At 45.4% G+C, this 26,496-nt stretch overlaps 10 protein-coding genes across 10 annotated transcripts; 6 read left to right on the forward strand and 4 right to left on the reverse strand.

Annotated features, from left to right (window-relative positions):
• Positions 1-1,988: 1,988 nt before the first annotated feature.
• LOC108138193 (protein-glucosylgalactosylhydroxylysine glucosidase) lies at positions 1,989-6,006 on the forward strand. Its single transcript, XM_017260305.2, has 6 exons — positions 1,989-2,100; positions 2,608-2,978; positions 3,440-4,127; positions 4,765-5,283; positions 5,341-5,831; positions 5,890-6,006. Exons 1-6 carry the CDS (start codon positions 2,009-2,011, stop codon positions 5,937-5,939), a joined length of 2,211 nt encoding a protein of 736 aa, XP_017115794.1. The 5' UTR covers positions 1,989-2,008; the 3' UTR covers positions 5,940-6,006.
• Positions 5,936-9,659, reverse strand: LOC108138191 (U4/U6.U5 tri-snRNP-associated protein 1). The gene is made up of 6 exons (XM_017260304.2): positions 9,341-9,659; positions 8,067-9,034; positions 7,459-8,006; positions 6,626-7,396; positions 6,342-6,567; positions 5,936-6,281 (listed from the first exon to the last, which is right to left on the reverse strand). Exons 1-6 carry the CDS (start codon positions 9,597-9,599, stop codon positions 6,126-6,128), a joined length of 2,928 nt encoding a protein of 975 aa, XP_017115793.1. The 5' UTR covers positions 9,600-9,659; the 3' UTR covers positions 5,936-6,125.
• A 215-nt stretch (positions 9,660-9,874) lies between these two features.
• On the forward strand, positions 9,875-10,523 carry LOC108138190. Its single transcript, XM_017260303.2, has 2 exons — positions 9,875-9,978; positions 10,031-10,523. Exons 1-2 carry the CDS (start codon positions 9,964-9,966, stop codon positions 10,289-10,291), a joined length of 276 nt encoding a protein of 91 aa, XP_017115792.1. The 5' UTR covers positions 9,875-9,963; the 3' UTR covers positions 10,292-10,523.
• Positions 10,472-11,529, reverse strand: LOC108138188 (mitochondrial cardiolipin hydrolase). The gene has a single exon (XM_017260301.2). The coding sequence runs from the start codon at positions 11,479-11,481 to the stop codon at positions 10,711-10,713; it is 771 nt and encodes a 256-aa protein (XP_017115790.1). The 5' UTR covers positions 11,482-11,529; the 3' UTR covers positions 10,472-10,710.
• A 50-nt stretch (positions 11,530-11,579) lies between these two features.
• On the forward strand, positions 11,580-12,496 carry LOC108138189 (augmin complex subunit dgt2). Its single transcript, XM_017260302.1, has 2 exons — positions 11,580-11,914; positions 11,975-12,496. The coding sequence occupies exons 1-2, from the start codon at positions 11,683-11,685 to the stop codon at positions 12,436-12,438; spliced, it is 696 nt and encodes a 231-aa protein (XP_017115791.1). The 5' UTR covers positions 11,580-11,682; the 3' UTR covers positions 12,439-12,496.
• A 65-nt stretch (positions 12,497-12,561) lies between these two features.
• On the forward strand, positions 12,562-14,633 carry LOC108138023 (polycomb protein esc). Its single transcript, XM_017259994.2, has 3 exons — positions 12,562-12,937; positions 12,995-13,190; positions 13,424-14,633. Exons 1-3 carry the CDS (start codon positions 12,633-12,635, stop codon positions 14,321-14,323), a joined length of 1,401 nt encoding a protein of 466 aa, XP_017115483.1. The 5' UTR covers positions 12,562-12,632; the 3' UTR covers positions 14,324-14,633.
• A 404-nt stretch (positions 14,634-15,037) lies between these two features.
• Positions 15,038-16,323, forward strand: LOC108138312 (transcriptional adapter 1). The gene is made up of 2 exons (XM_017260468.1): positions 15,038-15,906; positions 16,144-16,323. Exons 1-2 carry the CDS (start codon positions 15,116-15,118, stop codon positions 16,268-16,270), a joined length of 918 nt encoding a protein of 305 aa, XP_017115957.1. The 5' UTR covers positions 15,038-15,115; the 3' UTR covers positions 16,271-16,323.
• On the reverse strand, positions 16,257-17,684 carry LOC108138311 (ras-interacting protein RIP3). The gene is made up of 2 exons (XM_017260467.2): positions 17,502-17,684; positions 16,257-17,432 (listed from the first exon to the last, which is right to left on the reverse strand). Exons 1-2 carry the CDS (start codon positions 17,576-17,578, stop codon positions 16,334-16,336), a joined length of 1,176 nt encoding a protein of 391 aa, XP_017115956.1. The 5' UTR covers positions 17,579-17,684; the 3' UTR covers positions 16,257-16,333.
• Positions 17,685-18,192: 508 nt separating this feature from the next.
• LOC108138291 (cysteine desulfurase, mitochondrial) lies at positions 18,193-19,788 on the forward strand. The gene is made up of 2 exons (XM_017260446.2): positions 18,193-18,396; positions 18,454-19,788. Exons 1-2 carry the CDS (start codon positions 18,267-18,269, stop codon positions 19,710-19,712), a joined length of 1,389 nt encoding a protein of 462 aa, XP_017115935.1. The 5' UTR covers positions 18,193-18,266; the 3' UTR covers positions 19,713-19,788.
• On the reverse strand, positions 19,774-20,831 carry LOC108138292 (very-long-chain (3R)-3-hydroxyacyl-CoA dehydratase hpo-8). Its single transcript, XM_017260447.2, has one exon. It carries the CDS (start codon positions 20,705-20,707, stop codon positions 19,967-19,969), a length of 741 nt encoding a protein of 246 aa, XP_017115936.1. The 5' UTR covers positions 20,708-20,831; the 3' UTR covers positions 19,774-19,966.
• Positions 20,832-26,496: the final 5,665 nt, after the last annotated feature.

Genomic DNA, 26,496 nt, shown 5'->3' on the forward strand with positions numbered 1-26,496 from the left:
AGAAATAAATTTCAATACTGTAGTTCAAATTAATGGTTTAAAAATTACATTTTATTAAACGTTTAATTTTGTATGGATTACAATCAGTGTTAAGAAAGGTGTAAGTTTTTGGATTTGGTTAAGACACAAGGTATTTGCAAAAATAAATACTTAGGTAAGGTAAAGGATACTTAATTTTTTAAGATACTTGCTAAGGTATACGGTTAAAAACAAACACATTTTTAATAACATTTTTTTATAATTATTATTTTGAGGTCATTAGGTTATTTTTGAAGTTGCAGTTGAGTTGTGATATTTTGTATACGCTCGGCATGTTAAAAGAATAAACTTATTTTCAAGTGACAGTGAAATTATGATATTTTGTATAGGCATATTTGAGAAAATATTACTGCATTGAATTCAGTTGTATCAATCTAATGTCAAAACAAAAATAAATACAAATATTTCAGTACCACAATACCTAACAGAACACGGGTAGTCTCATATTTTGTTAGCTAGGTAAGGTATAGGTTATACGCATAAACTTTTTGGGTTTTGGTAAAGATTTAAAATATCATAAAAAATGTTCTTTAATAATATATCTATAAACTATAATAAAAACAAGCTTTAGGGCCACACAAAATGCAATTACTTTTAGTGTACCGATACAGATATATACATGGGGGTAACAGAGCCGTCAACTGGGGTTCCAGTCACGAACGCATATCGGTTATAGCTAGTCGGTTCTTTGCCTGGTTACGCTTGGTTGTCAGATACTAAGATGGCGTTGAGTATTTCGGATACGATCCGATTCTACCCAGCCAGATGTAAAGCTCAGTATTGAAGTACCGCCAACATCCGATGTGGGAAAGGGCAGCCGTTGACTCCCAGGTAATTAGAGTCGACAACAAAGACCATAATTACCTTGTAACTAGGAATTATGAAAATATCATTAAAAAACAAAAAAAAAAAAGTACAGACTGAAAAAATAGCGAAAAGAATGTAGTCTAGGGCCACCCAGCCGCAGAGATCAGGTCTAAGCCTCCTGACAGTAGTCAATCTTTAATGACTTTTATTCTTATTTTACTTCATGAGTTTTTCTTGTACATTAGAAGAGGGTTTCCCATGATTGTGCCTCCATTCAGCACTCGCATCTTCTCTTTGGGTCACGTCTAATCTCCGTCTTGATAATCTCGGTCCATCCAAGTCGATTTCTTGTCTGCCCATTCGGGTCTCTAACTGCGATGCAATAAAAACTCAGCCACTTGTGTGTACTTCTCTCGCCGTCTTTTAGTTTTTTATTGTTTTCAAGTGCTTGGGAAGAATGCCAATTGCCTTTGGACATGGGACAATATTATCGGCATTGTGGTAGAAAAACCTCAGCTCAATGCCCAAAGACTTCGTTTTCTTCTGGTCCAAGTTTTTAACACATTTTATGGGCACTTTCCTCTCACATCCTTAGTCATGGACTGAGATTATAATGCTGCCTTACAAAATGAGGTGATCAACAGAAAGAAAATACATACATACTAATCGAATTTTATGGATATAAAATAGTATTAAATGCAAGCCTATAAAGGCTGGATTACTAAAAGATATAAGTTATACAAAATAAATGTAAAATAAAAGTTAGAAAGGCCATATTGCAATAGTGCAAGATAAGACACAAACAAAATATTAAGGTGAAAGCGTTTCCGGCGCAAGAAAACTGATCGATTAGCGAGTGCAATCTCTTTTTGTAACAATTAATTAAACGCTATTAAAGTTACGTTCTATTGCAAAATGTGAACAGATAAGAAAACACTTAAGAGCTGGGGAAATCACCGGGGGTACTCAATACTAAGAAAAGTGACCAGAGAAAACTAGAACCCCATAGATTGTACGCCTCTGGTGAATCACCCCGGTACTCCCCGCAGAGATTAAATCTTATTATCAGCGCTCTTATCAAATTCAAGAGACTTGCAATTGTCTGAAGGGAGAAACAAAATCAGTATACTTCGGACCTTGCCACTGAGTAGATCGCGAAAATATGCTGAAACGTATTTTGTTTATTGTAATAATAGCGCTTCTTAAAAGCTGCTACGCCGAGACACCAGAAACATATCTTTTAAAATCACACAGGTAGATTATCCACTAATAATTGTAAATACATTAAAAATTGTGTATACAAAGCTCCTAAAATTCAGAAACTGTATTAATCATTTAAATATATGTAGCTTTCCATTTAAAATAATGGTATTATTTTAATTAATATTACTATTAATACTATTAATAGTATATAATTTTAGTATACCCATTTCATTTGGTTTTAAGGAAACATATCTTTTAAAATCAGAAAGGTAGATTATCAACTTATAATTGTAAAAACATTAAAAATTGTGTATACAATGCTCCTAAAATTCAGAAACTGTATTTATCATTTAAATATATATAAGTTTCAATAAAAAAAAATAAGCATACTTTTCAGGACATTCATTTTATAAGGTTTTAAGGATTATGAATACAATACCGAATAATATTGCTCACATTTTTAGATATATATTTAAACGCTTTTGCTAGCTTTTCCCTGCCCAATTGCACTAACACTCACTACTCTCATTTAAAGTTATAAATAAATCTTTTTTACAGTCTTCCGCCGGATTTAAATTTTATGCCAACCCTGGGCAATGGCCACCTGGGCTATACGGTTTTCGGGGACTCCATCTTCATGAACGGAGTGTACAACGGAGCCGGAGGTAATAGCAAACGTGCTCGCATCCCCAACTGGATAAACATAAGCACGGAAGCCTGTGATCGCTTCGGATGCGCTTCTGCAGACGATGTGGATGTCAATGGAACGAGCTATGAGATGGATTTGCGAGATGGCTACTTTCGCGAACGCACAACCTACAGAAAACTGGGATTTTCATTGGAACAGAGAACATATCCGCACAAGTTCTACAATCGCGCTTTGGTCTATGAAGTTGTAGCTAACAGGATTGACAGCAGAAATTCAAGAGGTAATTGTGGGTGAACCCAAAATTTAATATTACATAAATTTAAAAATCATATTGAGTAGTATTTTAAATTTGCTGATATTAAGTCAACACCAGCACTCATTTTAGTGCACTTTTTAAATCATTTATGAACATTTTGTGATGTAACAACATTATTTTAATTAAAAAGTTCTTAATATATAAATACTTTGGTTAATGAAGTTTCAAAAAAAATGCTTTTGGTTAATGCATCTGGTTTTTTTTATTTTTAAAAAAATTAAAAATTTTTAACATTAATTTTTGCATTAAATTTTGTAAAAAAATTGTAATGAAATGAAATTTCAAGATTTTGAGTTAAAGGTTCAACTGGTTAAAAAAATTCATTTGAAAAAACACAAAAAAAAAGATTTAAAGTTTTGTGGCTCCCAAATAGTTTCGATTTTAATTAACTTAACTTATTCATAAAATTTGCTCTTTATTTTTAGCTCCAAAGTTCCTGAAACTCACCCAGTATTCTGGTAAATCGAGTGATGCCTTCGACTTTGTCGTAGTGAACAATGGCAGTTCCTCCAGCGGAGATTATCGCACACTTCGAGGTCGCACAAAGGTGCTTGAGTTTGCAAAATTCCAACCGGATCCCCAGGAGATCTTTGTCCTCTTCAGTGAATCCTTGGAGCAGCCCTTACAACTGCAGTGGCCCACCTGGCAAGATCAGTTGAATTACAGCATTATCATCACCATCGACAGAGACGAAGGTGTTGCCCGAAAGGAACTGCAGGCTGTGCACGAGTTGAGCTCTGGAAATCTTCTCCAGAAGCACACGGCATCGTGGAAAAGCTTTTGGGACAATGAGTTCTCCATCGAACTAAGGGGTGATGCTTTGGAGCTCTCGCACATTGTTAACGCTGGTATCTTCTATTTGGTTAGTTCCCTTCCGTCAATCGAAACCAACCAGAAAAACGAACCCTTCTATGGACTAAGTCCCACTGGTTTGGGACGTGGCAATCTGGAAGCGGACTACCAGGGGCACAACTTTTGGGACACCGAGATCTGGATGCTACCGGTGGTCTCTCAATTCGGCCTCGAGTATGCAAAACAGGTGCTGGACTACCGAAAGAGCAAATTGGAGGCAGCAAAATACCATGCGAACGCCACTGGCTATAAGGGCGCCAGGTAAGATCGTGGATAGAGTCTATATAACCATATTATAAATTTGGTTAGATGCTTTGTAACACAGTAAAGAACACACTTTGCACCTTATAAAGTACATAAATTGTATATAGTTGATTTGATATAGTCATGCCTGTCTATATACTACTATACTGTTTGCGAGCTAAGCTTAAAAACTTGAGACTTGAAACTTTAGCAATCGTATGTTTATTTGTGGACATCAATATCCTATAGCTGCTATAGGATCGATCAGGTCTAAATTTTACACTTTTGGTAATTTTTCTTGTTTTAATTTGAGTAAAAACGCTGATTCTTAGACTAAATGTTAGTATTTAGAACATAGCTCTTGTGTTTCAATCAAAATCGGTTGACTATTGTTCTACCCAGATTTTTCAAGAAGTGTGAAGGTAGTCTTGAAACTTTCCAAATCGTTGCTAATGTTTACACTGATCATAGAATAAAATCTTGCCGATCGGTTTAGTATATCCTATATCCGTCACAGAAACGATCGTGTTAAATTAACTAAATTTGTTAATTTTTAAAGATGGTTTTATATCATTTTGGATCCATCCTTGACTGCAAGGGAATCGTAACTTTATTAGTGTATAATGTTAGTTTTATTTCTCCCACCTGTCTTTAGATTTCCCTGGGAGAGTGCCTACACTGGAACTGAGGTCACCAATCCCTGCTGCCCCGAAGTGGCGCAACAGGAGATCCACATATCGGCCGACATATCCTTTGCGCTGCAAAAGTTTTTCGCCCAATCGGCGGATAAGGAGTGGGCCTGTGAGACAGCTTGGCCCATTGCCTCTGAGGTGGCCGAGTTCCTGGTGAGTCGAGCATCTTGTGAGGATTCCCAAAACGTGTGCCACTTCCTCAGGGTAATGGGACCCGATGAGGATCACCCGGACGTGAATGATAATGTGTACACGAATGCGGTGGCCAAAATCGCCTTGGAATTTGCCGAATGGCTTGGTCAAATGTGTGGTAACACAAGCACTGCACTCTTTGAAAGTTGGCGTGATGTTAGCGATCGATTGGTGATTCTGCGGGATGAGGTCCTTGACTACCATCCCCAGCACCAGGGCTATAAGCCAAACACCATTGTCAAGCAGGCGGATACTATACTACTGGGATATCCCTTAAGATTTGATGACAGGTAAAGAGAATAATTTATGGTTGATAAGACACTTGGTAATTACAAACCTTTTAAAAGCCCCACACACTTGAATGACCTACGCTACTATGCCAATGTAACCCGAGAATCGGGTCCTGCGATGACCTGGTCCATGTTCGCCGCCAATTATCTTACCTCCTGGCAGGATAAACTGGCCAACGAGTATTTCGAGCGTAGCTATAAGGGCTACGTTCGACCCGAGTTCAAGGTGTGGAGTGAGACGCCGCTGGGCTACGAAGGATCGGCGAACTTCCTCACCGGCATCGGTGGCTTCCTGCAGGCCTTGATCTTTGGCTACGGAGGCCTGGACTTTGGCCGGCTTGGCGACCAGTTCTCGATGATTATAGGTCCAACTAGGACGCCGCCAAACGTGGACGAGGTCTATATCAACTCGATTCAATATGGAAGGGCTAAGTGCAGCCTGACTTTCAGGAACCATTCCAGCAAAATTGTCTGTTGGGACAGTTTTGGTCCTGGTTTCCAGAAGGTTCAGGGTCAGCGGAGAACTTCGCTTGGCAGATCCTTTAACTGTAAGTTTGGAGTTACATACACATTCGTTCTCAAGTTACCTGCTTTTCTCCTTTTCAGTGACCCATAAGAACGATGATCCGCCCATCGAAATCAGCTTCTTGAGTTAAGTCCAAAGTGTATTTGAATAATTATGAAGAGAATTACATATTTGGGCCGGATGGACACATAGGAGTTCTGAACTTAATTATTGAGTACGCGGATTAGAAAGTATCTATTGCATTTGGTTATGTTGTCTTGGTAATTAAATCGAAATCGGAATCGAAATCGAAATCGATTTCCTGCTTCCATATTCTTTATTTGAATTTGGCTATCGAGGAGCCGCTGACACCTGGCGCGTTTTTGTTGCTGCCACTGAGCACGACGTAAGCGGTCTTCGTTTCCTTTTGCTTTTGCTGCAACATGGTAAGAGTACCCAATGGTGTGTCGGTCGAGCTCATGGTCTTCATTAACTGCAGGAAAATAGTTTATAAATGAATGCCCTTTATTTATTCCCTTGATGATAAACTCACCCCATCCTGTTCCATTTTCTTCAGACGCTTTTCAATCTTATTCTTGCCCGGCCCCTTGCCGTGGAACTTATGTGACAAGTAGCGGAAAGCCTCTTTGAGGTTCAATATGCGACCATTGTCGTCGATATAATCCAACTTGACATTGGGCTTGAAGGTCTCCTTGTCCTTGAAGTCCGTAATTGGGCCAAAGTGGAACCGATCACGACGTCCCACCTTGTCGTCCTCACTGCAAAGATAGTGCATTCTATTGAAAGGTATATCTTAGGATAACTAGTTTAACTTACCCGGCAGCTTTGTCTTCAATGGAATAGTTCTTGGCCTGCAGATGGGCCATTTTGGTGTTGCTAGGCCTGTTCTTTTCCTCCTTTTCGAGGTATCCCTTAGACAGAGCCAGGCGCAAAGCATTCGCTACACCAGCGCCCACATCCGGCTCCTCATCCAAAATGGCCCTATCCTCCAGGTCATCTCCCAGATTGTCCAAATCGGCTGGCTGCATGACTTCATCCGGATTGACTGAGTTCCAGGTGCCATGACTCAGGGCAGGCTCATCGTCTTGTGTGTCCATGTGCTCCTCCGGCTGATCGGCCTTGTCAAAGTCCATCATGTCGTTGGAGTCCTCGTTTCGATTGCCCGCCATACCGTACGTGGGAATGTCACCCAAGGTACGGCAAAACTCCGCTGTGGCGTTCAACACGATGTTGGCATCCACGCCGGTAGGAAGCAATCCTGAACTGGTTTCCTCTACGGGTTCGGGTTTTATCTCCCGCTGAATATTTTCGAAATCAACGGGCAATGGCTTCTTTATGATATTCTCCTTTTGTTTCAGTTTGCGAGCCTTTGCTAAAACCCTTTCTAAATCATCATCCTCTGCTTCCACCTTGACCTCAGTTTTAACCGCCTCCAGCTCCATGTCCTCATCTTCGTGATCACGATAACGTCCACCACGACTACCAAAGTTTGACGAAGCTGATGTCCCCGGTTCCATCAAAGGCTCAAGATCGTCGGCTTTTAGTTTCTGTCGAAGTTTCTTAACCTTTTTCTTTGGCTTCTTGAACCTGTAACATATACATTATTTATATTAACAAAATGGGTATTATTCAAGAGCATTTAAACGTACTTGGCCAACTCCTCTGTACTGTACGTGTCCGACGCCAGCTGCAAATGGGTGTCCTCCAAGGTTTCCAGCCGCTTGCCGGCTAATTTGGTTTTAATCTCCAAGAGCTTACGCCTGTGCTCCCGCTCTTCATCCATATTCTCGCCGATCACAAAGTTCTTGCGCTTTTTGGGCTGACCCTCGATCTCGTCGTCGTACTTCTCCAGCACCGAACGCTCGATGGGATTGCCCAACTCATCGTACTGCTCCTCGTACACATTGTAGCCATAACTGAGCGGATTCTGCTTTTTGTTGCTCACATTCTTCTTGTAGCGCTCTTCGTCGAGCATATTGACATTGACTAGAGTGTCGCCCTCCTCCTCGTTGAGCACATCCTGATCCTTGAGTGTTAGGATGACTGTGCGACCTTCGCCGAAATCATCCATGTCGTGATCGACTCGCAGTCCCTTTAGGTTGCTATCGCCATAGGCCCGTTGACGAGCTTTGGTTTTCTCTTTCTCGAGCAGCTCTGAAACGCCAAACGCCTCATCCAGCTCTTCCAGCTCTTTGGCCTGTATTGAATGCATGTTAATTTCAATTTGATATTTAGTAGATGTTGATGTCACGCTTACCTTGCGCTTGGCCTCTTCGCGTTCGTTAACCACTCGCTTGTTCTTGTCCACCCATTTGGAGACATTGTCCGTTTCCTCGTCAGACTCGCCCAGCGTTTTGATGCGAGCAAGACGCTCCTCCAAAAACCGCTTCTCCTTGCGCTGCTTGAGCTTCTCGCGCAGCTTCTCGGCCTGCTTTTTCTCCTTCAGGTTGTCGGCCGGCTTGTGCAGGAATTCGCCCCACTCGTCTTTGTACGATGAGAGATCGGCATCGCCTCCGGAGGATTTCTTATTCTCGGACTGGCTACCATTGCCTGCTGCGGTCGGCGTCACCTTGCTGGGACCACTTTCCACCTCGAGTGGCTTGAGGCCCAGCTTGGCACGCAATTTATTGGTCTCCGTAATGGACAGCACATCGCCGGCTCCGTTTTCCGGAATGGGCGAGTAGGAACGGGAGGAGGGTTCGCGTTCCTTGGCGACGGGTTTGCGGTTGGCCGGCGGAGGCGACTGAGATCGGGAGCGTTCACGGTTGCGTTCCCGCTCGCGTTCTCTACCCGATCGCTTGCGGGCCTCCCGCTCGCGCTCGATTTCCCGTTCTCGCCGGGATTCATACTCGGCATGCCTGGAGATTTGCGGAGGTGGGGGAGCAGTGAGCTCCCGTTCTCGTTCTCGCTCACGTTCCCGTTCCCTCTCACGCTCCTTGAGGCGTTCTCTTTCGCGCTCCTTGAGGCGCTCCTTATCGCGCTCCTTCTCACGCTCCTTCTCACGCTCCCTTTCACGTTCCTCCCGCTCCCTGAGGCGCTCCTTCTCCCGCTCCCTTTCGCGCTCCTTTTCACGTTCTCTTTCGCGTTCACGCTCCCTTTCCCTTAGAAGATCACGTTCCCGTCCAGAATCCCGTTCTCGCTCCCGCTCTCGCTCGCGATCTGGGACTTCCCTGGCATCCCTGACCTTGGTCTGCTCCTGCACCGGAACCTCCACGCAGTCGGAACCTGCAAATAGGGAACACCGGTTAGAAGTGTTTGAATCACCAGCAGGACAATCGCTTCAACCACTTCTGCTCGCCCACTCACAATCTGCTCCAGCAGCGGACCACCTGTAAGAAAAAGAGAAGCGAGGAGAAACGCCACGATGGGTTTAGTACGTCCGGTATGGGATAAGTGCAGGTCCAAGGCGATTGCCGGGCATTGGCAGTCCGTCAATCAGATTATCGCTTTTCCGCCGGATCCGCCGCCCACGACAATCGCCCTGCGATGAGCCTGGCCTGCACCTGTGGGTAAAAGCGGTCAAACACTTACTGTCCGAGTCCGATTCCTCCAGCGAGATGACCTCGCTGGGCCGCTCGCGCTCCTTGTGTTTGTGGTGCTTGTGACGGTGCTCCTTGTGTTCCTTGTGCTTCTTGTGCTTGTGGTGTCTGTGACGCGACGACGAGTCGTCGGTCAGATCCAGGGTCAAATCCTCGTCCTCCGTGGCTCGGCGCTGGCGCTCCGGCGTTCGCGACCTATGCCGGTTCTTCTTGTCCTTCTTGTGCTTCTTTCCGGACGACGAGGAACCCATTTTTTTCAATAAGAAGAGAAAATTTCACAGAAAAAAAGCAATAAACGACGCCGGTGTGACCACAAATGAAAATTGTATAAATACTGAATTAAAAATACTAAGTTATATATATAAAAAAAATACTGCGTTCCAAGAGGCGTATTAAAAAAAGTCAACTAAATTAAATTACATAAATCTTTTTAATTTTTTATAGCAATCATTTCAAAAAATTATAGATTGTGATAAAATTAAGTAATTAAGGGGGAAATCGAATTTTTTAGAGGGATTTCGGGGTTCTGCGAGATTATTCAGGGTAAAAGCTGATTTTTCATCTGGCAACACTGGCATATAATAACAAAACAACACGCGGAAATTGAAATAAACAATGGAATTAACTAAAGTAAGTAGGATAAGCCCTATTTAGAATTAAACTTAACCATTGTGAACCACAGAAATCCAAGAAATCGAAGAACGCCAAGAAATCGAAGTCGCCTAGAAGTGTTAAGGAATCGGCCGTTTCGATCAAATTGACGGCCCTGCACCGCAAGCAAAAGGAAGTTGCCCGCGTGCTCACTTTAAAACAGGAGATATTATTAAAATCTGGAGTTTCCTACCTGGAATACCTGGAGATTCGTGCAGAAATCGAAAGACTCAATGGTTTAAAGGAGACATTTTTGCGCCGTGCGGAAAAATTGAAACAACAAGACAAGTAGTTAATAACTAAATTTCATTTAAGAAAACAATAGAAATATAATGAAATTCATAGTCTGAACAATAATAGTTAACACTGTCTGCTATTGACTTAAATTATCATAACAAAAAAATTAGGCCAATGGCTTAAAAAGCAATTCGCTTAACTTAAAGCCGATTAGAATGAAAAGATTTAAATCTAGTTAACGGAGAATAAAATTATTGCTTATTTCATTTTGCTACTTGTGGTAGAAATCATTGCATTTCTTAATGTAAATTGTAAACTAATTGTTGTACAAATGTTTAACATTTCTAGTTTAGGATAGGAACTGAAAAATGTAGTATAGTTACAAGTGTGAGATTGTTTGTGGTCATGTTCGTAAAGGAACTTTTGGTAATATGTTTGGGCTGAAGTTTTACGCATTTGGTAATGAGTTCTGGTTTAGATTTTGGGCTTAAGTTTATCTTCGGAATTCTCGAAGGCTTTCCACATGCGGGCGAAATCCGCCTGGAACATACGTGCCAGCTTCTCGTCCGCACTGAGGATGCAGTTCTCCCAGTTGCCTCCGAATCCCTGCCGCGTCCAGTTGACGGAGCCGCTGACCACGACGCTGCAGCTCGGACGCATCCACTTGCGCTTCTTTAGCAGCCGGATCTCCTCTACTCGCTCTACTCCATCTATAACGCAGTACTTGTTGTGCATCATGTACGTGGTAATGGGCGTGCGCACCGGAACGCCAAGGCAGGCCAGGACATTGATCTGCGATCCGGCGGAAAACACCATCTCCCGGTCGCTGATGATGCGGATGTTCACGCCGCGCAGCAGGGCTCGCTTAAATGCATCCGCCAGCACCAGAGAAGTAAACGTGTAGATGGCTATGTCGATGGAGTACTGCGCCTGGTCGATCTGCTCCACGATCTTGCCCACATTTCTCAGGGTGCAGTGCTGGTTCCGGCACTGTAACACCACCGCATCCGGAGATTTCGACAAATCCGATGACCGCAGGTGCTGCGCTGCACAAATGTCGCCCAGTTCATTGAAGGTAAGCACTTCGTGCACGCGGAGTGGCTTCTTGCCGGAAAGTTGGCCCTGAAGGAACGTGAACACCTTCCAGATCACCTCGGATGCCAGAATGGCGCCGGCGGCAATGCTAATGGTGGCCACAATGGGATGCTTTTGGATCTGCTCCATATTTAAATCGAAATCTAACATTTCTTTTGAAAGTTCTGCGCTTTAAATAATGCTCTAATGGAGTGACCATCAAATTCAGTTTGTTTTTTTTAAGACTTTGGTATTATCTCCAAACTGGTTTTTGGCCACACTTTGAGTGGCGTTGCCGTATCGCGGCCATGCGTTTGCCCATTCGAATTAAACAATCAATTTCTGGACAATATAAGCATTCGCAATTATTAAATGGATGATCCATCCGCCACGCTCTTGCCCGGTGAATCCGAAGATCTGCGGGATGCGCGAAATGCCGAACTGAAGAAAGTGCTCAAGCTGAAATTAGTGCTGGACGAGCTGCGTCGTCTGGATTTGGGTCCAAATCCAAGTGCGGAAATCAAAAGAACTCTCAAATTGGTTTCCATTGGAAACTATGCCCGACTGGGCGAGCTCGAGGGCAGTGGTCAGGAGCAAGTGCTGGGTAAAATTGCTTTGAAAACGTCTTTAGAGGCATCTCTAACATTTGTTCTCTGTCCCACAGGTCTGCCGCACGCCAGCAGTTTTCCGCCCTTGAGCTATACGGATCGCAAGACGGTGCGCACAAAGTTATCTGCCCAGCTTCGGGCCACTCTACAGCCCATTGCAGAACTGGGCGACAAAATGCGCGAGGAGTTTCCGGATGCCTTTGACCAAGAGGCGGACCTGAGTAGCGACCAGAAAGAGATCCTGCGGCTGGAGGAGGAGCATCGCAGCGGGCTGAAGCAACTGGTTGAGCTTCTTGGACGCAAGTGCTCGCTCCTTAAGGACACCGCCGAACTGAAATTGGGCCCCCAGTTGGCCAACGAACTGAAATTGCAAGAGGCGCAGGCGCAACTCGTTCAAACAAAAGCCGAAATTCTGCGCGGTTTCTTTGTCCACGAGGCCGCTTCCCGCACCGAATACAGTGTGAAGGCGCACAAAGAGGTTGAGGCGCACCTGGACGAGCTGCTCGCCGCCAAAAAGTAGATAAAGCAAAATATAACTATGTAAATTAGATTAAAATACATAAGAATTGTTAAGGAAACAGGGTCGTTTGTCTAGTTACTGTAATCAGAGTGGCAACGCTGGTGTTACATGGCTGACCTTTAGTACGGCCACACTGGCGAGCAAACCATTTGTAAACAAAAGGAAGCTTTGAAGTTTTCAGCAATTAACTGGCGATGAATGAAACAAATCCTTGTGAACTGGCCTCGCCCCGGGAAGAACCATCCGCGGAGGAGGATTCACAAGCCCAATCCCCACCAGAGGCAATGGCACTCCTGAGTAACAGTTCCTCCAATGCCGGCAATGTCTTGGAACCGGAGGATGAGCACGAAGCTGATTCCGTGGATCGCGATGACTCTGCCAGCCTGTTTAGCACCACGACAACCACTACCAGGAGCAAGTCGCCTAACACACGAAAACTCAATCGCCTGTGCCGACGGGTTAAGGCTCCAAAAATGGTTCCACCGCTCTACAAATACAGGTGGAATTGCCTAAGTGTGACTTGATTTCTGTATATTTATCCTTGCATGCATTGCAGTTCACATGTCCGTGAGGATCACAACCACCAGATCTTCGGCGTGCAGTTCAATCCGTTCCTGGACAGATCCCAACCGCAGGTTTTCGCCACCGTTGGCAAGGATCGGGTCTCCATCTACGAATGCGAAAGGAGCAACGTGTCCAGCGAGGAGTCCAGCGAAGGCATCCGACTGCTCCAGGTCTATGCAGATCCAGATGTAGGTACTCAAACGTGTAAAACTATATCTAGATTTTTGGCTTTTCTATTAAAAATTGTCAGCCAAGCCGCAAAAACTAAACGGTTAGAAAATATTGTTTTTTAGAACGTAAAGCTTTCTAATATTCCTCGCATATATAGTAAAAAACATACAAGAAATCTGGAAGTAAACCTGAGATACGTATATACTTAGAATTTTATTCATAACAAACATTTTTATTTATTCTTTTCAAGACCGATGAAAGCTTCTACACGTGCGCTTGGTCCTACGACTCAGTGACCGGCGATCCTGTCCTGGCTGCGGCTGGTTACCGCGGTGTTATCCGCATTTTCAATCCCGTGAAGCATCAATGCAGCAAGAACTACATTGGCCACGGGCACGCCATCAATGAGCTCAAGTTCCATCCGGTTAGGCCGCAGTTACTCCTTTCCGGCAGTAAGGATCACTCGTTGCGGCTCTGGAACATCCAGTCGGACGTTTGTGTGGCTGTGTTCGGTGGAGTGGAAGGTCACCGGGATGAAGTGCTGTCCGTTGACTTTGATTTGCGCGGTGATCGCATCATGTCCAGCGGAATGGATCACTCCCTGAAGCTGTGGCGCCTGGACAAGCCGGATATTAAGGAGGCCATTGAGCTGAGCTCTGGCTTTAGTCCCAACAAGAACACGGCTCCGTTTCCGACCATCAAGGAGCACTTTCCGGACTTCTCCACGAGGGACATTCATCGCAACTATGTGGATTGCGTCCAGTGGTTCGGCGACTTTGTCTTCTCCAAATCCTGCGAGAACTCCATTGTGTGCTGGAAGCCGGGCAAACTGTCAGCCCCTTGGCACGAGATCAAGCCCCAGGAGTCGGCCACCACGGTGCTGCACCATTTCGACTACAAGATGTGCGAGATATGGTTTGTGCGCTTCGCCTTCAACGCCTGGCAAAAGATCCTGGCCTTGGGCAACCAACAGGGCACCACCTTCGTATGGGAACTGGATTGTAACGATCCCAATCTGACCAAGTGCAGTCAGCTGGTCCACCCCAAGAGCACCTCCACCATTCGGCAGACTTCCTTCTCCAAAGACGGCTCTATTTTGGTCTGCGTGTGCGATGACAGCACTGTGTGGCGATGGGATCGCGTAAATTAGAAAAAAACAATTGACTGTTGTAAGCTTAGGGTATTCAAATAGTTTGAATGAATAGATCTCCTTCAGAGTAATGCTCCCTTTTGGAAATACCTAGTTGTATCAATTTCCTGTTGTCGTGTAGCATGTATTAATAGCATTTTTATTTGCAATGTTTATTAACTGTTCCAGATTTCATAATAGAATATACAATTTCTATTTGAAATCTTTTGCTATACTACCTATCATTAATTTTTGGCTAAGCTATTTATTATAATTTTTTTTAAGTTTGTTTTTAAGTATATATTTTTATATTTTTTAATGGTGCAGGCGCATTATAAATCCATGTTTGTAACCTTTTTTTGACTCTAATTTTCTTCTGAAACTCTGTATAAGAATTCGTTTTACAGTACCTAATAACTTTATTTATATAATTTATGAATATTTATGTAATCTTAATCAAATATTTATGTTCAAAAACATATTGTAAAAATATATAGCTGTGTTCAATAAAAACAAATATTTTTAAAAATTGACAAACTAATTATAACGTAATAGTATGCATTCTTTATATTTTCTACTCCATACCGAAATTTTTTTTTACTTATTTATGTGAAGCTAAAATCCTTTAATATTAAACAAATTTTCACAGCTTAAATTAACATTTTAACACAACCAATTGATTTCGGTTATGTATTTTAAACCGTCATTGGTATTTTTTGCACATTGGTAAATGGTCACACTAAGCAGCTGCTAAAATTTGTTTTCATTGCAAATTTCCGATTTCACGAATATTTGCTAGTGTGTTTGCACAAAATGCTGACCGACCGAGTACTTGCGACCAAGGAGGCGCTAGTGGTGGCTCTGGGTGACAACTGGGAGCGCTATCGGGCCAACATGAAGAACTGGTTCCGCAGCCGCTGGTCCAAGGAGGAGTTCGATGCGGAGTCGCGGAAAATACTCTCGCCGGACAAACTGCATCTGCACAATCAATTCCTGCTGGCGCTGCTCAACAAGATCGACGCCTTCGCACCCGTGGAGAATCCGCCGGCTGTCCAAACCAGCAGCAGCGGCAATCGGAGCAAGCGGCGCAAGAGGAGCTCCCGCACATTTGCCGAGCGCCTGAACTTCGAGCTCTGCGAGGTCCTCGAGTTCGTGGCCGAGGACAACATGCAGGTTATCCGACCACCACCCACTATCGGTGGATCCTCGGTGGATCAGCAGCTCCCCTCGCAGCGCTACTGCGCCCAGGAACTCTTCCTGCCCGATGCTGGATTCATTATGGGCCGCTTCCTGATCGGCGCCTGGGAAATCGGACTGGTCTCCGTGGACGACAACGTTGCCGAGTACGTGGCCATGGCCGTGCAGGTCCTGCTCAAGGATCTCCTGTCGGCCATCATCAAGAAGCGAAAGCACTACAAGACCAGCGGCGAGGGAAACTTCTACTACGATGTGGGTGCTCCGCTGCGGGATCCTTCGCTGCGCAACACGGTCACCCGCCAGAAGGTGGACGATACGCCCCTGGAGCTGGACAAGGAGCTGAACACGGCCAACTTCATGCGGCGCCAGAACGACGATGTTACCTTCCTCTCCGCCTGTGAAGAAGTGTAAGGACTGCTTGTTATTTATATTATTGATCTGAAAACGTCTTAGAAACTTTTTGTTGTTAGCTAAACACTTATACATAGGATATTATGATACATTACGCACAATAACTTAGCTTTATTGCTTTATTCAGACTCACAAATAGCATGAATCCATCATGTTTTAGCTGTCATAAAGACTATTTTTCATAGCTCTTGTCTTTTTACTTTTACAAATAACTTTTTCCCTATTTGTTGCAGTCTGCCCAGCGAGCGCACAGTGATCACCCTTAAGGACTGCCAGCTGGCCTTCAGGGACCGCAACCTGATCGGCTCCCATTCTGTTTACGCTATCAACATGGAGCGACTGAACATGATGATGCATTAGTTTATTAGATGTATTAAACATTAGTTCTACGAAATATATAAATTAACAAGCAACTCGGTTGGCTCAGCAAAGTTCTCGTGGCGGTGGTTTAAAAGGCAACGCGCCTGGCAAGAACTGATCTGACTTGAAGGCTTCGATTTCCTGTTCGCTGAGATCTTCCATGCGACTATAAACTGTGGTTTGAACTTCGTTTGCCACCTGAGCTTGTTGCTGCTGCTGTTGCTGCACCATATGTTGTTGTTGCTGCATCATCTGCTGCTGTTGCATTTGCAATTGTTGCTGTTGCTGCATCTGCTGTTGTTGCTGCTGCTGCTGCTGTTGCATCTGTTGCTGCTGTAATTGTTGTTGTTGGTTAGGAAATCCGGTTGCCGCTGCCTGAGCAAATAGCCCGGGTTGAGGTTGCTGCTGCTGCTGCTGCTGTTGAGCCGCCTGGCCAAAGAGTCCTCCCGCATTCGGATTAGCTGCCTGGCCAAAAAGTCCCGCCGCCTGAGGCTGCTGTTGCTGCTGTTGGAAGCCACCGAAAGGATTGGGATTCCCGGGCTGCTGGGCCTGCACTTGGACTTGAGCCTGGGCGAAAATGTTGCCTCCTTGAAAGGCCTGTGCTGCCGGCTGTTGCTGCTGTTGCTGCGGTTGTCCAAAGACACTTGTTGCTCCGGCTGCCGCAGCTCCTCCGCCAAAAATGCTGTTGCCCGGATTGGCATTTGCCATGGTTCCACCAAAAATGCTATTGGTATTCTGCGCTTGGCTGGTGGCATTGCCGAAAAGATTACCCGCAGACAAAGCGGGCTTGCCGAAGATGGAGGCCGATGCATTGGCCGCCGGAGCAGCTGCAGCAAAGGGATTATTGGGCTGCTGCGGGGCAGCCGTCACACTTCCGCCCTCCGGCGTCTCGTGGATCTTGATCATCATGTCCAATATCTGGGGCGAACACTGCAGCATGGTCTTCATCTTGTTGGTGGCCTCCAAAACCTCGCGATTAAACTGCTGTTGGAATTGTTCGAAGTTGTTCTGCCGCTTGGCCTCGTAGCACAGAAAGCGAACCTCCTCGAAGGATTGGTCCTCGATGAAGTTGGGGAAATTGGCCTTGTCCTTAAAGGGCCCGTAGGCAGAGAAAGGCCACATCCCATGGAGGCTGGCCTCCATGTCGGTCTTGAGACATTGCCTAAAAACATACAAAATAAAGAGACTTGAGACTTCATCTGGTACAATGGTACAACCTCAATGCGCTTACTTGACATCAAAGTGCTCGTTGTGGCATTTTGTACCATAGCGACAGGCGCCTTGCTGGAAAAACCGGCACACAACCATATTTGACTAGATTTATATATCTCCTTTAAAATGGTAAACACAATTTTTATTTGAACTGAAGGCTATGTGATATGAACTCCGAAAACAACATACGAACAGTATTGTGCCGCTAAAATACCAGATTCAAGTATTTTGACATTCAAATGCAAGCATACTGTGTTCATGCCGTGGATTTCATGAATTAATCGTGTATTGAAATACACTAAATAAATTTATATGTATACTTCTATATGCCACAATAAAGTCACAAAGAGCTGAAAAAACATAAGCCAACGAGATAAAATCTTTTATATTTCCAAAAAAAAATATTAAAAATATGTTTTTTTAAAATAAGAATAATAATAATAGTCATAAAGGGCAAAGTTAAATATTTTAAAATTTTTGTTTTTTAATAAATCTGTTGTGTGGAGCCAAAGATTGTATTGTAGTAAGAAAAACACTTTAAAAATAAATAAATGGGTTTAGCCCAAACACAGTGTTATCTTTTTAATGGAGATTGTTGGGACTAGAATCATATATTTAAAATTGTTATTTCCCGCATAAACATAGCTAATGATTATAGTATTCTTTTGGTATATTTTCGCGAGTCCTTTGGTATATTACGCCCATCGCAGCGCGGTCCCACTGATTGTGAAATCCGCATTGATAACATAACGAAAAACACAAGAACTACTTGGATTCCATCAGAATGCAGAAAGTGCTGGGTAGACTCCAGACGCAGGTCCTGCGCTCCCGCGCCACAAATGCAGTGGCCACAGTGGTCAGACATGAGGCTAGCTCCTCCAAGACAGCCGCAAAGCCGGCGGCCACATCTAAAGGTAAGCGAGTCCTCCAAAGTGTGTGATTAGTCCTTAACAAATCCATAATATCCGCAGAATTTCGGGAGCGACAGGTGCGCTTCAACATCAAGAACGAACAGACCGAGGGACGACCCCTGTATCTGGATGCCCAGGCCACCACGCCGATGGATCCACGTGTGCTGGACGCCATGCTGCCCTACCTGACCAACTACTACGGGAATCCGCACTCGCGCACCCACGCCTACGGCTGGGAAACGGAGCAGGCAGTGGAGAAGGCGCGTGAGCAGGTGGCCACATTGATTGGGGCCGATCCCAAGGAGATCATCTTCACATCCGGCGCCACGGAGTCCAACAACATTTCCGTTAAGGGGGTTGCCCGCTTCTACGGCACCAAGAAGCGGCATGTGATTACCACCCAGACGGAGCACAAGTGCGTCCTGGACTCGTGCCGAGCATTGGAGAACGAGGGCTTCAAAGTCACCTACCTGCCTGTGCTGGTCAACGGACTCATCGACCTCCAGCAGCTGGAGGAGGCCATTACGTCGGAGACATCGCTGGTATCCATCATGACGGTGAACAACGAGATCGGCGTCAAGCAGCCCATCGATGAGATCGGCAAACTGTGTCGCTCCCGTCGCGTATTCTTCCACACGGATGCCGCCCAGGCGGTGGGCAAGATCCCGCTGGACGTGAATGCTATGAACATCGACCTGATGTCCATCTCCGGTCACAAGATTTACGGTCCCAAGGGTGTGGGTGCGCTCTATGTGCGTCGCAGGCCCAGGGTTCGTCTGGAGCCCATCCAAAGTGGCGGCGGCCAGGAGCGTGGCTTGAGGAGCGGCACGGTTCCAGCCCCGCTGGCCGTGGGTCTTGGAACTGCTGCGGAACTGGCCCTCCACGAGATGGACTACGACAAGAAGTGGGTGGACTTTCTCTCCAATCGCCTGCTGGACAGGATTTCGAGTGCCTTGCCGCATGTCATCAGGAATGGTGATGCCGTCGCCACGTACAATGGTTGCCTGAACTTGTCCTTTGCCTACGTCGAAGGCGAGTCCCTGCTGATGGCCCTCAAGGATGTGGCCCTGAGCAGCGGTTCCGCCTGCACCTCCGCCTCCCTGGAACCCTCCTATGTGCTGCGGGCCATCGGCACCGACGAGGATCTGGCCCACAGTTCCATTCGCTTCGGCATTGGTCGCTTCACCACCGTCGAGGAGGTGGACTACACCGCCGACAAGTGCATCAAACATGTGGAGCGGCTGCGCGAGATGTCGCCGCTGTGGGAGATGGTCCAGGAGGGCATCGACCTAAAGACCATCCAATGGTCTCAGCACTAATATACTAATATGTAAGCCGTTACTGTTACACCACTCTCGTCGAAAGCGAAGGGAAAATAAATTAGTTGGAAGAGTATCTAGGTTTATTTGTACACAAAACCACTTAAAACTACGCTTAGTCCGAACGTATCAATGTGCGCTTGTGTAAGAGGTGAGACAAGAGAGACCCCGAAAAGCGAAAACGACTCCAAAGTACGTCGACCAATAATATGCAAATGGTGCAATAATAATTTGCATTTGCCGCTGGTCAAGGTTCAGTTGCCCTTCTTCTGGGATGAAGCACCACTCGCTGCTCCGCCGCCCAGGATCTTGCGACGCTGGGCGAACATGTGCAGGTACAACTGCGGGAAGATGGGAATGTAGCCCAGCATGACGATCCACAGGAATCCAAAGTAGGAGAAGGTAGCGTTCCACTTGTTGGGCATCACCACACTCCAAACGCTGTTTTCGCGGGCGTAGCTCTGGGCCCACCAGAAGCACAGCAGCTCCCCGGTCACGCCAATGGGGTACAGGGCAATGAAGGTGGTGTAGCGCAGGAACACCACAAAGTGGGGCACAACCTTGATGATGTTAAGGGCGTAGTAGCCGTAGCGAATGATCTCGGTGATGGCCCAGGCCAGCAGGGCGATGGGCAGACCGGGCGACACCTTGCCAGTGGGCGTGGCCATTACCACGCCGACGACCACCATCATGCGGCTGAACACCTGGAAACCGGTGACCACCGGATTGGACTTGACCAGGCCGAAGGACGCGTTCAGGATCTCCACGAAGGCGGCGTTCTGGAAGATAATCACAGCCAGGCGCGTGTACTCCCACAGCGTGACCTTTGCCCGGAACTCGGGGCCCTGCAGTAGGTAGTAGTTGGCCAGCTGCCACAGGATGTAGCTCCATCCGACCACCTGGCCGGCGTTGTAGGCGAACAGGTAGAGCTTGGTGACCGCCGACGGCTCCTTGGAGGCGCTGGGCTTGCTGGACTTGACTGCCTTTGCTGACATTTTGGAGCTGCGTGAACTTTCACCTCGACGATCGCCGCTAGTTAACTAATCAGTCGTTAAACTTATCGCTCTGTCGCGCGATAATTCCGAAGTCGCTTTCACCTGATTGGTTCAGTGTGACCGCACTGCCAACACCCAAATAATCCGAAATTACACTAAAACTGGTGTAAGCCGATCTTTAATACCCTCGAAGTATTAAAATCAAAAATTCGTTTATATTATTTTAATATTTTACATTTTTAAAATAAAATAATAAAATTTTAAATGATGTTGGCCACAGATAATTTACATATAGTGTTGATTTATAAATTTCTATTGCCACACTTTACCCACAATGATACCACCTTATGAACCTTGGGATATAATTACAAAACAATTAAATTTTCTTTTTAAAAAAATAAGTAAGTTGCCCTTTGAAGCGTTGTATTTAAATTAAGTGAATCTAAAAAACAAAATTAAAAAGAGTTCTATGCAATTTATTATTAAATATTTTTTTATCACCTATGTTGTAGAAAACTACGCCTTTATCATTTATTTAATACTAGGTTGAGGAAAAATTGATTTCCGCACCCATTTAAAGTCAAATTATATATGATTATTTACTTAGATAACGTAAAAATGTATTTATGACAGCAAGGAAATTAATAAAATAATAAAACGCCAAGCCCATTGTGCCCAGCCAAATACACGTTAAATTCAAGCAATATTTATCGTAGCGCACCCCATTGTACCCGGCAGCTGATGCTTTTCAGCGAGCGACGGCCAGTTTATGCGATGAGCCAGCATGCGGTCGGCTTTTTCTGATCGCCTGGTGGAAACCGAACCGAAAACCGAACGTGTCTGAAAAAGTCCGCCACCACCACGGGCCGGTGCACGTCCCCACCTGCCAAATGGCGTGTGTGGGGCGATTTTGTTCCCCAGCCGTGGAGCGAATCGCTTGTCGCCGTTGTCGAATTTCGTTGTGAATCGCAATCGGAATTGGAACTTTTGTTCCGAAAGCATGGCATCGCATCGCCGGCACGGCACGTGCTGTTTTGTTGTATGTGGGCGGAGGCCTGCAACCACGCCTACCGTGCGAATTAATTTGCTGCCGCTGCTGCTTGGCTGCTTGGCTGCTTGCTGCCCATTTAACGCAAATTACTAACTACTCCCCTAAATGCCGAGGCCTTATCAACTTGCCCGCCTTATCAGCAGCAATCGCCGCCCGGACTCGTTGGACGGGCGGAGCGGCAATTCAGACAGAGCAGCGCCCACAAAGGCCGATTGGACAAAATTGGAAAAACGAGAACCCCGCCAAAAGTGAATTCCCTCTTTTTTACCAGGCGCCCAGAACGAGCAGGTCGGCGAAATGGCAGCGAATTCGTGACGAGCGGTGGACGTGTGAGTGCGAGCGAGATGACGGTAGTGTCGCAATGGCAGGGGTTTTCAATGTGACTGGTCGCCGGTGTGTGCGTGTCTGTGTGTGTCAGCAATGAAATTGCCAAAGCTGACAAATTGCGGCAGTTTAAGGCCAAAACCGGTGATTATTGAAAGTCTTTAAGCTGAGCAAACAATTGTATTCTCTCTCCCTTTAGCTCTCGTTCGATGGTACTTTTTTTTTTTGGACCAAGGGCAATCGAAGCAAATTGGCTGGTTCAACGACTGACTTCCAGAGGGCGCCACCTCCTGGTAAGGGGGACTGTGGAAAATAAAGAAAAAAACCCTAGGGCAAAAGCTAAGAAACCCCAATGCTACACGCCCACAAATGCGAGCCCTCTTGCGCCCCTCTTGCCGTCTCGCCATCTCGCTCTCGTTTCCACTGTGCAACACCAAGCGGAGAAAACACAACAACAACAACACCAAAACCAAAACATTGTTTGTTTGAACCGCAATTTCTAATGCAAACACTCGCCCCTGCAATCGCTCGAACATTTTGCTCAATTTTGAGCAGTCATTTTGTTTGCTCACATCACAGGCCAACAGAAATCGGAAAATTGCCCCCAAACGCTCTCGCTTGTTCTACGACTATGAACTACTATATGGCCTGTGGCATTTGGTATTGGTATATGGTATGGTATAGTATGGTATTCGCGATAAGATGGCGAGGGCCTAGAAACTGCATGATGGCGGCGCGGACCATGTAGAGCGCCGTCGGCGGAAGTTGCGGGCGCCCACTCCGGCCGGACATTTTGTTTTGTGCCCGTCATTTTGCTTATTGCACAAATTTGTACTGGGCCCGCAGCAATAGCGGCACCACTCGTTCGGCATTATGCGCCAAAACTATCGCCTAACACCGCCGATTAACTAACAGCCAAGGCAAAGAGCGGACTAAAAGCGTCCATTATTGTGGGCGTTCAACGTTTTCCCACATGAATCATAACAGGCAAGCAGCAGCGGGCCACAAAGAGCGTCTCCACATCTGAAAAAAAGCGCAAAAAGATCCAACAACTATTCGCCTTGCTAGTATATGAGTGTGTGTGTGTGTGTATGTGTGTGAATGCCCCCAAGGAAAAAGAAGAAGCATCTGAAAAGGGGGCTAATGGGAGGGGGAAACCAGTTTTGCCTGCGTGTGTGCTGGCGTTGCTCCAAGAGTCCGAATCCGAATTCGAATCCGAGTCCGTCCGTTCTGCCTCCAATGGTCGGTCGGTCAGTTGGACAGCGTGTGGTCAGCTTTTGATGTTTGCCTTGGCTTTTTTTTACGGCCAGCAACCCTACTGCTCCAATCGGGAGCTGCTTAACAGGCGCAACTTAAGTGGGCAACAAATTAAGCGTCCAGTTGTGAGTATTTTTTATGGAGGCGATGTGGGTTTGTCTGTAACCACAAGTTTTTATGTTAACGCTGCATTAATAGTTTTTGTTTAATTACTTTATTTTAAATTAATGTTTTTTTTTTTAATTTAAAATTAAACAATTATTTGTTTTATTAAGTTTAAAACATTTTTACATTTATATAGTTTTTTTTATATAAATTTCATATATGATAGAAAGTAGAGGACATATTTTAATTTTATAAGAATTCCTCTTTGGTATTACTCAATAGTGCAATAATAATTTAATAACATTTTGATCTATAAAAAAATAACGACTTTTTTTTATGTATGTATGTAATTACCATTCTTGTTAAGCAAAAAACCATGCATATTTCTTAAAGAGAAGCAACTTTGGGAACTTACTAAATTACTTCATTACACTAATTTGTAAAATATATTTTAAATTCCAAGATAATTAATATTTTTGTATTTTTTTCGTTTGAAAACATCAATAGCCCTGTACAGTCTGTACACTTGAACTTGACCAGCTCTCATGGCTGTGAGCCATGAGAACAGCCTTGAACCAAATACGCTTCAAGCCAAGGACCAGTTCAAGTGACCCTGACACTGACGACGCTCTAAATTACTTCATGCCTGGCCCTTTTGGACGCTTGCCAAGTTGAGTCGGCGTTGTGGAGCAGCCCCTTTACCCCGGAGAAGCCCCGATCAAACCCGAACCCATTCCCCTTTAAAGCGGAGAGCCACTGGCCAGTCGATTGGCAGACCACGCCCTGACCAAACACAAATGGTATGCTTGGGGAACTTCGAGTGTGGATGTGATTTGTGCCGCTGCCGCTGACGGCGATGACGCCAATGCTGGGGCGTCGTCCACTTGCTGCTCGCTCGTGCGCCCCTGTTACCGAAACTGGATTTTGGGGCCTGACTGACCGCACTATCGAGTGCCGGGACGGACAAGCGAGGCGTTGACACTTGCCAATGTACCAATCAACCATCGAACCGTTGCGAAATGAACCGCACCAGTGCCATTGCACCACCGACCGCGGCAGCCACACCCACTTGGGTGGTTGACTGTGGTTAGTTACCGCTACGCGTCGACAATTAGCGAATAACCTTAACCTTAGCTTCCAAAAAAGCTCAAATCACAACCTGTGCTATGAGGCTCACAAAGTGCTTAGCTGGTTGCCGGGCCACCCGAAATATAGCGTCGAGGAAAACCCGGCGAGAGTTCATTTAACCTGCCACGCATCGAGTGAATATACCGCCTCCCCATTGCCCCCCTCCCCTCCCATCCGCACCCATTCCCCAATAGTAACCGAAAAAACCAAACGCTCCACAAAACATGGCGAACTTGTTTCGGCACATCTCAATGCCATTTGGAGATTATATGTACGTGTTGCTTATGTCATCGACAGTCGAGCAAAAACCCCCCATATTCCCCCACCACCACCACCCAGAAGTTTGCCAAAAATTCGCTTTGACCTACTGATTGCCGAAAATGTTTGCGAAATTTCGCAAAATTCGCAAAATCCTTGAGTTTCAAGGTGCGTCCTTCACTTGGCAATGGGAACGGCCCCGAAATTACGGTCAAGGCGAGCGCTTAACCAGCCGAAGGTTAATATTTGCAGGCGAGGCTAACGAGAACGAGAATGCCAGAAAGAGAAAAAGATCGAGGCTGACTGAGTGTCAGCAGAGGTCTCGCTCTCGCGGTGAGCTACAAAACTTGGGGTATATTGGCTCTAGTGCTAGCATGCAAACTTAAAAAAAAAAATACATTTTTTTTTTATTTCATGATTTTTTGTAAAGTAAATGTTTGTTGTATGCTAAATAATCAAAAGTTGCAAAAACGAAAAGGAAATTTAAAACTGAAAATCATTTAAAAAGAACCGAATCTAAATATTCCAAATATACCCAATCAACAAAGTGTATTTACCGTTCCGTTTAAAAGAAGGGTGCCCAGAGTACCGCCTACCCTCGCACGATTCTCGATACGTCAGCGATACACGCACACACACTAATTCACAACGAAAACGAATTCCGCCTCGCAACAAAGGCGGAGCGAAAGCGAATCAAGTGGGGCTCGTTGTTGTTGCTCCTGTTTTTGTTGCTTTCGCCTGTTTACCCGTGGGTTTTTTGACTTGCCATGTTGTTTCTGTTGGCGATGAGATGTTGTTGTCGGTTTGTTCTTGTCGTCATGTGTACGATATTTTCTGGCCGCCTAATGAAAATGTTGCTGTTTTTGTTTTTTGTTGTTGATATAATAAAACACCGTCGCCGCCGTCTCACCGTTTTGTTGTACAAACAATCAAACGACAGGCCGCCGCCGCAAGAACAGAACAGAACAGAAACGGAAACTGCACAAATCGCGCGAGGCGAAGAGTCGCGTCGCGACGCGTTTTTTGCCGTCGCTGTCAGTCGTGAAGGTGGGTCATTGTGAAATGACAGCGCCGAACCAACCAGGCGCACAGAATGCGCAAGCAGGACTCGCTCTTTCCGGTTGCCAGAGCGAGACAGCCCGCGGAGTCATGCAGTTCGGGGTTGGATTGTTACCTAGTGCCATCCCTGTCTGACGCCCGTCTTCGCATGCTGGGCGCCGGTGCGCATTTTTGCGTCTGAAAGAAACAGGTCGAAGCCGGCCAAAACCCGCGGAAACGAAGATTAATGTGAATGTCGCTCGCTCGAGGCGAATGCCGAAATCCGCTTGTCGGTTCATTCTGGGCTCCGGTCCCTCGATGTCGGAAAATGTCGTGCAAGTGTTCGCTCGCACCCGCATTTGTCGCTGCAAGCGCCAGAACGAGACGTTACATTTCGAATTTGACTTGTTGCCGCTGGTCGTACAGTAAAATGGGAAATTCAAATCGTGTAATCGCGTGTAATATGGAGAAACGTAGCGACTTTTTCACTTAAATATGTAGTCCCAGCTAGAAAAAAGGGACGAAAATATAAAAATGCAGTAAAATTAAGTTCAGGTATGTAACCATAATACGTTACTGGAATAACCAATTGAAGAAAAAAGAAACTATTAAATAATATAATTATTGT

The sequence above is a fragment of the Drosophila elegans genome, unplaced genomic scaffold, assembly GCF_018152505.1.
Source record: "Drosophila elegans isolate 14027-0461.03 unplaced genomic scaffold, ASM1815250v1 contig_814, whole genome shotgun sequence".
Taxonomy (NCBI): domain Eukaryota; kingdom Metazoa; phylum Arthropoda; class Insecta; order Diptera; family Drosophilidae; genus Drosophila; species Drosophila elegans.

Coding starts and splice junctions, on each gene's coding strand:
- LOC108138023 (XM_017259994.2), top strand. CDS start 12,633: ATGAATGAAACAAATCCTTGTGAACTGGCCTCGCCCCGGGAAGAACCA. Junction 12,938..12,994: donor CCACCGCTCTACAAATACAG/GTGGAATTGCCT, acceptor CATGCATTGCAG/TTCACATGTCCGTGAGGATC. Junction 13,191..13,423: donor AGGTCTATGCAGATCCAGAT/GTAGGTACTCAA, acceptor ATTCTTTTCAAG/ACCGATGAAAGCTTCTACAC.
- LOC108138312 (XM_017260468.1), top strand. CDS start 15,116: ATGCTGACCGACCGAGTACTTGCGACCAAGGAGGCGCTAGTGGTGGCT. Junction 15,907..16,143: donor CTCTCCGCCTGTGAAGAAGT/GTAAGGACTGCT, acceptor TATTTGTTGCAG/TCTGCCCAGCGAGCGCACAG.
- LOC108138292 (XM_017260447.2), bottom strand. CDS start 20,707: ATGTCAGCAAAGGCAGTCAAGTCCAGCAAGCCCAGCGCCTCCAAGGAG.
- LOC108138291 (XM_017260446.2), top strand. CDS start 18,267: ATGCAGAAAGTGCTGGGTAGACTCCAGACGCAGGTCCTGCGCTCCCGC. Junction 18,397..18,453: donor GCCGGCGGCCACATCTAAAG/GTAAGCGAGTCC, acceptor TAATATCCGCAG/AATTTCGGGAGCGACAGGTG.
- LOC108138188 (XM_017260301.2), bottom strand. CDS start 11,481: ATGTTAGATTTCGATTTAAATATGGAGCAGATCCAAAAGCATCCCATT.
- LOC108138311 (XM_017260467.2), bottom strand. CDS start 17,578: ATGGTTGTGTGCCGGTTTTTCCAGCAAGGCGCCTGTCGCTATGGTACA. Junction 17,433..17,501: donor AACGAGCACTTTGATGTCAA/GTAAGCGCATTG, acceptor GTATGTTTTTAG/GCAATGTCTCAAGACCGACA.
- LOC108138191 (XM_017260304.2), bottom strand. CDS start 9,599: ATGGGTTCCTCGTCGTCCGGAAAGAAGCACAAGAAGGACAAGAAGAAC. Junction 9,035..9,340: donor GGAGGAATCGGACTCGGACA/GTAAGTGTTTGA, acceptor CCCTATTTGCAG/GTTCCGACTGCGTGGAGGTT. Junction 6,568..6,625: donor ATTGAAGACAAAGCTGCCGG/GTAAGTTAAACT, acceptor CTATCTTTGCAG/TGAGGACGACAAGGTGGGAC.
- LOC108138193 (XM_017260305.2), top strand. CDS start 2,009: ATGCTGAAACGTATTTTGTTTATTGTAATAATAGCGCTTCTTAAAAGC. Junction 2,979..3,439: donor TGACAGCAGAAATTCAAGAG/GTAATTGTGGGT, acceptor CTTTATTTTTAG/CTCCAAAGTTCCTGAAACTC. Junction 5,832..5,889: donor GCTTGGCAGATCCTTTAACT/GTAAGTTTGGAG, acceptor TCTCCTTTTCAG/TGACCCATAAGAACGATGAT.
- LOC108138189 (XM_017260302.1), top strand. CDS start 11,683: ATGGATGATCCATCCGCCACGCTCTTGCCCGGTGAATCCGAAGATCTG. Junction 11,915..11,974: donor TGGTCAGGAGCAAGTGCTGG/GTAAAATTGCTT, acceptor TCTGTCCCACAG/GTCTGCCGCACGCCAGCAGT.